Source organism: Miscanthus floridulus, chromosome 8 (assembly GCF_019320115.1).
Source record: "Miscanthus floridulus cultivar M001 chromosome 8, ASM1932011v1, whole genome shotgun sequence".
NCBI classification, from domain to species: Eukaryota; Viridiplantae; Streptophyta; class Magnoliopsida; order Poales; family Poaceae; genus Miscanthus; species Miscanthus floridulus.
In genome coordinates, this window is record NC_089587.1 from 92,177,066 (window position 1) to 92,184,155 (window position 7,090).

General features: G+C 44.9%; 1 protein-coding gene across 1 annotated transcript; it reads right to left on the reverse strand.

The window, feature by feature from the left end:
* Positions 1-219: 219 nt before the first annotated feature.
* On the reverse strand, positions 220-4,160 carry LOC136472929 (uncharacterized). The gene is made up of 11 exons (XM_066470628.1): positions 3,799-4,160; positions 3,152-3,246; positions 2,448-2,505; positions 2,177-2,371; positions 1,931-2,007; positions 1,723-1,805; positions 1,567-1,618; positions 1,350-1,418; positions 927-1,013; positions 672-736; positions 220-575 (listed from the first exon to the last, which is right to left on the reverse strand). The coding sequence occupies exons 1-11, from the start codon at positions 3,941-3,943 to the stop codon at positions 476-478; spliced, it is 1,026 nt and encodes a 341-aa protein (XP_066326725.1). The 5' UTR covers positions 3,944-4,160; the 3' UTR covers positions 220-475.
* Positions 4,161-7,090: the final 2,930 nt, after the last annotated feature.

Below are 7,090 nucleotides of genomic sequence, written 5' to 3' on the forward strand. Positions count from 1 at the left end.
CGCGTCGTCCATCTGGACGGACGTCCGCGGTGGGAGCAATATCGTTAGAGATTGCATCTCCAAACATTTAGGCCCTGGGTAAACAAAGACCAATATTGCCTAGTTATGTTAGTTCTTTGTTCTTGCATATCGCTATGCTTGCCACTTAGAACTGCAGCCCTTACCTTTCGTGAACTATATAAGGTCAAATTGATAAGTTTGAAGAATTGGCAGTGCATCAGCCTAAGCTTCGGTTCACTGTTGGTGTGTTATCAACTGTTCTTCTTTTACATAAATAATACTATTTCCGTCAAATTCAAGTAAGTCCTGCTACACTTCATCAAATTCTCTGATAATACTGCCGCTCTCAAGCGGTCAAGCCTGAACTCTCAAGCTCTTCCTATTGGCCTAGTAGCCTCCTTCCTGGATGTCTAGCAGCCGATGGCACCTCCTTACTGGATAGTGGACACGGGCAGCCATTGCTGGCACCAGAGCTTCACACTGGGTTCTGCGTTCCAGCCTCCTCGTCCCGGTCCTTGCCACGCTCGTCGCTGGCCCCGGCGACCTGTGCCGTCTGCTCCACTTCATTGGAGCCCCTGCGTGCAACCATAGTCTCAGCAGTAGTGAGAACCTATATGTGTAAGCGTGCCAGGTTGCAGCCATAGCTGAAATGATGGTGAAACGAGCCATACTTGTATGAGTATAAGACGATGCCGCCTGCCGTGGCAGCGAAAGCAACGAAGTAGATCCAGTCGACCTGGCCATGTGTAAACACACGCTCAGTGAGTACATTTTTGTCAGTTTGAGTATTGCTTGGAAACGATGAACTTTGACAAGCTGGGTCCTCTCCGGTTCCAACTTGGGCATGTTCCATACCAAGGTACTAGTATCTAGTTTTCCTAGTAGGAATTCTGAATGTGCAGAGGAATGCAGTGCAGTGGACAAACCTTCTCATGATAAGCGAAGATGCGGATCAGAACAGCCCACATGTCTGAAGTCAGGAGTGAGAGGTTCAACATGGTTGCGCCACATATCTGCAACAGACATGGGAATTAATGCGAATGCAAGTGCAATGTCAGTCAGCATGGGCGGATCCAAGGGTATTCCCTAGTATTCCCAAGGAATACCCAACTCTTTTGACACACTCTTTTATATATATATTCTGTAGTATTGTAGCTCAATCTAGCCCACAGTAGCAAAAAAAAACATCTGCAATTATGACACAAGGCGAGTTATTTATTTCTCTGTTGTTTATGCAGCTGCAATTTGCATCTAGAAGTCTAGAACCTAGGAGTGGGAATGTCAAAAAAAACCTGAAAGTACATACTAGCAGTCAGGACCATCAGTTAAGCTCAGCAATCCTGCAGTACCTTTAATATTATCGGTACAGTTGAGTAGAACAGGAACATTGCTACTGCGAATCCAACAAAAGGGAGCATCTGAAACAACAGAAAAAGACCATGGCAAGGAGAATCATAACCATGTCTGGATAATAGTAGAAAAAATAATCTATAATTTGCATTGATCAGAGCTTAAGGAATGAAATCAGAATGTTTGGCATCAAGAAGGATGGGGAGAGATACTTACAGCACCAGTAGTCCATGTAATCGAGTGAAGCTCTTTTCGCTCGAGTATACTACTGTTGCAATGTCATGGAAACAATAATAAAGAAATTTCCTCGGACGGGAGGAGAGTATAGGGTATGATTGAAAAATAATAAAATGGGTTAATTCCAAAGGATACATTTGTATGCCACTGACAATTGCTCCAAAAAGTCCCAACATTGCCATCAACTCCACTCTGTTGCTTTTCTTGATAACAAACTCCTGAATTTCAGTGAGACGAATTGATAAATCTCTCTGTACACGTTTTTTTACAACCAACAAGAAACAACCGATGATCATATAAATAGTTGTAACATGCAAGTAAAGCCAAGCAAGTCGCTGGTTACCTCAGTAACGTTACTGCAAGCATAAAGCATTGAACCAAGAATTACAAACAGATCACCCTTCAATGGATTAGGTCCTTCTGCAAGACATGTCAGAATGTAACGGAAAAGGGAAATATGCTATGTTCAGCAATGTTAAAAAATGGAACAATTTTCCTATGCCCATGAAAGTACTTTATAGTTATTGCTGGTTTTATATGGGACTGTAACATAGGCACATATATAACACCATGAGAAGCATATTCTCACTAGCTCGATCAGAGGCATGGACGTCTGAAAATACAACTAGTATAAGGCCAACCACACAAACTCCGACGCCAAGGAACTTCCTCAACCCATATTTTGTCTTCAGAAATACCCAAGTAAGAACAATGACGCAAGGAATTGACCAGCAATCCAACAGCATCACGCTTGTCAAAGATGTGTACTGGTATGACTTCACAACTGCACAAGCAAACAAAAACATTAATGGAGCCAACAGAAACTGAAATAATGGCTTAATTTTGTGTTAACTACATACCGATATAATTAGCTTCCACATCGATAATTCCAAGGATTAAGTAGTAGTACCATTTTATCTGCACAGAAAAGAGTACAGATTCTGCATTATGATGCCACCTATAAACATTGTGACTGCCAACCAAAAAATTGAACTAACCAAGCTGTATTTGAAAACAGAATCAGAATATTTTCAAAAGAAGGGCCGCAAGGCTGTGCCAGTTTCTTTCAAAAGAGGAGTTTAGTTAGAACTTCTAACAGAAAAACAGAATCAGAATAAGCATCAATCCTGCTGTGCTCCTGTCCCTACACCAAGATAACAGGCAGTGATCACAGGCCCTGACTATTGAGAAGCGAAAAGATAAGAGAGAGAGAGAGAGAGAGAGAGAGAGAGAGAGAGAGAGAGAGAGAGAGAGAGAGAGATATATATATATATATATATATATATATATATATATATATATATATATATATATAGACACACACACACATGCACATGTGACATGTCAAACTTGTAGGCTACAAGCAAGCTTCAACGGTGTAGAAAGGACCGGAGGTCAAAATGGAATAAGCCAAAGGATGGCCAGGCGCTCGAGAAGCCGCAAATGGCCAAGAACAGGAATCAACAGGTTCTTTACGACACTGAACATTTTCCGTGTATGAACTTTCTGACATGACAGCTCACTCTGAAGTAACAGTTGGAACTTTGAAGGATGCATTGCATACCGTGAGGGGCTGCCGCCGGTAGAGGAGAACGCCGCCGTAGGCGACAGCGAGGAGAATGTAGTTCAGGAGCGACTGCGATGTGGGCGCGTTGATCCCTGAAGTCAGAACGTATAAAGTGAGCTGAAACCAACTGAAACAGAACAATTATTTAAAAACAACTTTTCCCTAGTGAAATGATTAGTCAAAGAGCTCAGGCACTGAATTAACTAGCACAGAAGCAGCAGAGGACATCAGATGCTGCGTAAGTGCGGAAAGGCAGGCACGATGTTTAAAATCGAAAAAGGTTACAGATTTTATACTGTTGGGAAAAAAAATCTGTGTCGAGCTGGAGCAAAAGCGTCGCGAGTCGACGGCAGAGGATCCAGATTCCCCTACTTCGTCGCTGCACCACCAGAAGAGTCAAAAGCGCAAATATTTCCGGCAGATTTCGATCGATTTCATCACAGAACGTGCGTGCGTGCGCGATCCCTCAATAATTCCCAACAGGCAACTGTACCGAGCACTCGCCGTCGTCGGCGGCGGGCGGCGGCGGGGGGAACCAATCCAGCCCGCGCGATGGCTGGCGGCGGCCGCCGGGCGGCCGGGCGGGGAAGGCGACGCGGCGTGTGTAGCGTAGTGTAGGAGTAGGACTGTAGGTATACACGTACCTCGGCGGGCGAGCTCGGAGGAGGCGAAGCCGGTGGCGGTGATGAGCAGCGAGACGAACTGGCCCAGCGCGAGGCCCAGCAGCGTCTCCCGCCGCACCCACCGCCGCGCGCCGCCTGCTGCCGCACCCTCGTCCGGCGGCGCCATTGAGTACTAGCCCTCCCCTCCCTTCCTTCCTTCCTTTGACCTCTGTCCTCCACGTGTCCTCTGCTTCTCGCCGCCCGGCCGCCTCGCGCCGAGAGATTTATGAGGCGATCAGCAGCAGGTGCTCCCCACAGCTGTGGCACCTGGCAGGGCACTCTACGCGGCGCGGTGGTGGGAACTGGAGGACTGGGAAGCCAAGAAGCTGCCAGCGCTAACTAATTGCCAGACAGCCCGACCGCGCGCGCGCTAGCTGTGTGCTCTTCTGGCCTTTCACGGTGCAGATTGGCGCCTGTTCGTTTGAGGTACCAATAGTATTTTTCTCTCACACTAAATCAATCAATATTACTTTTAATTATATCTTATCAGTCAAATAAGTCTAAATAAACAGGACATGGATTAGACGCGGCCTTGTTGCGCTGCCCTGCTCTGCTAAGGGCTTCACCAACACTACTTTTTTTACCGGTAGCCAAAGTAAATTGGATAAAAAAAAGTACGTGCTCTATATTTATTATTCTGACTTACAGAAGCTACATATACTTGAAGAGAGAAGCTATCCATAGTAAAAAAAAAAGGGAAAGAAAATAAAGGTGAGGTATAATAAAAGAAAAAAGATTCTTTGCAAACCACGAGTAATAATAGTTTATATTATGTGAATAATAGTCTTAACATTTTCTAACCTCTATGAATCACTATTTATATCAGATCTACTGAGAGTGTTAGGTGCCCTAAGTGCTACCGTCGCTTGGGGCCAAGAGGAGGGCTAGGATATCCATGGCGATGGGGGTTGGCTCGGCGCATTATTGGACTCATCGGAGGGTTGGTGATGGATGGATGGAGTTTGACACTTGTCAGGCTCGTAGATTAGGGTCCCGGCAACAGAGACGGCGACGCCCGTTCAGAGGCTCGCTTGTCATCGCATTTCGCCCTACTATAAACACTCCCGTTACTCCGTTAGATTTAGCAAACGATTTATTATTATTGCTTTGTTTTATTAGGCAACCTGATAGGTTTAATTAATGCTATACAACACACGTGTATTTTAACATAAAAAATACATGGATTTTTTTTATCTCTTTCTCACCGGTGACCACCGGCGCCGGCGACAGTGACCGGCGAGCTCGCCCCAGCGCCCGCGCCCGCGCCGGCCATGGAAGTGGCGGTGGCGGCGGCTGCGGATCTATGATTTGTCCTTTCATAGAAAAAAAAAATTATGATCTGTGATCTGTGGAGGCTGGAGGTGGAAGAAGGGTGGAGGCTATTAGATCTTAATACTATGGTGCAAAAAAAATCATATGTTGAAACTGCATAAAACACATAGTTGTGTAGTAGACAGACTCAAAACAATTAAACTATCTAGAGTATTCCTCGATTTTCCAATTACATGTGGTGCTTTTTTTATTGATGGGCCTTACCTAGAAAGCTCATCGTCAACCCACATTTACATTTATTTTGAGACACATTTACATTTATTTTGAGACAAGATTTAAACCACACGATCATATTCTTTTTGGATGGAGGAAGTAGTTCCAGGTGCATGAAGTTCAAGGGTTTCCGAGCAATAAGATTTCCTCTTGTCTTGTGCACTGTTAAGTCACACTACTCATGGTGTGGCTAAAAAAAATCAGCAACGCAGTAGTACTCATTTAGCAGTTGTATTACTCCCTCGGTTAAGTCACACCTGCTGCCAGTGCCATTGCTGGTCAGCAGAACTTGCGTGTGCGTGTAGAAAAGACATCGCCGAAAGTTGATAGGACTGAGCATGCAATGCAATAGAGGTACAGGCGCAGGTGTCGACGGGCCGTGGGCCGGCGTTGCTGCCAACGACGTCAGGCCAGGGCTATAGCCGCTAATCATTGCGAGACCTGCTGCACCTCCCGCGCCGCGCCAGTGCCGCATCTACGTCCGCGGCGCGGTAGCCCGGCCACGTCAGCGTTAAGCGGTTCTGGTCTGCCACGTCGCCGTTTCTACCGTGCCACCATGCATGGCGCGGCAACGTGATTTCATCGCGCCATGCGAATAAGCGCGGCCAAAAGTGTTAGTTTTGAAAAAAAATTAAACAGTGTCAATTTTAAAAATAGTTTAAAAAATATGTTAAAAATAAAAACAAATTTGCGGAGGTAGAGTCGTGCGCACGTGGATGGTTCCGCGTAGAGAGCACGGGCGGGCGAAACGCGCGGCGCGGCATAGGCCTGATTAGCGAGGTGATTATGTACGAGAGGGTGAAGCGATTAGCGGTAATCAGACGATGACCTCTGGGTCTTTTTAGTTGTAGAGATTCAACCTTGGTTCATACTGATCGTACCTTTTAGGCTTTCGTCCTGTTCGCTTGGGTTTGTTTGGTTGAAAGTCATGGCTGAAAGTACTGTTGGCTGATTTAGTATGAGAGAAAAATATTATTCGTTGGCTGTAAAAGTACGATTTATAAGCCGAACAAATCAAGCGAACAGGGCGTTTAAGTTTTCGGTTGGGGAGAAATGCTACATATATCTAGCTTTCTCCGAGTGAAAACGAACGGATTGCATGGTCTTGCTTCCATGATTGGGTTGGAGAGTTGGGACGTGTGGCAAGATGCTCCTTTATTTTGAGACTTTGACCCTCAAAATTATTATTTTTGTTTCAATTTAATTTAAACACGCCTTTCCACGGCCAAAAGTCTCGCCGCACCGCCCGTCCGCCACAAATCTGACATCTTGTGCTTTATTCTTTGCTGGGAACTGATCGAAAAGTTTTACAAGCAATGCACTGCTTACGTCTCTCCCCTCAGTCATGTGTCATGCTCAAAAGCCGTCTTCTTCCACTCACACAAAAGCACACTGCTCTAAGCTCATATCTTTCACCCATCAAAGAGGCATCTTGAGGTCTTTTTCTTTTTCTTGCGCAACATGTACAGTCTAGTTGCAAATCATACTGTACATGTATTATGCTTCATTCACATAGTCATGATGGACGTGCGTCCGACAAAAATCATTACTAATTATACGTCCTCCGTTCTAAATTATAAGTCGTTTTGACTTTTTTTATTCATTTTACTGTACGTCTAGATATAATATATGTCTAGATACTTAGCAAAATAGATGTATAAAAAAAAAATCAAAACGATTTATAATTTGGAACGTAAAATACTAAATAAATGACAGCTATTTAGTAGGT

Coding starts and splice junctions, on each gene's coding strand:
- LOC136472929 (XM_066470628.1), bottom strand. CDS start 3,943: ATGGCGCCGCCGGACGAGGGTGCGGCAGCAGGCGGCGCGCGGCGGTGG. Junction 2,506..3,151: donor ACCGGCGGCAGCCCCTCACG/GTATGCAATGCA, acceptor TTTTCTGTGCAG/ATAAAATGGTACTACTACTT. Junction 1,806..1,930: donor CTTGCAGTAACGTTACTGAG/GTAACCAGCGAC, acceptor ACTGAAATTCAG/GAGTTTGTTATCAAGAAAAG.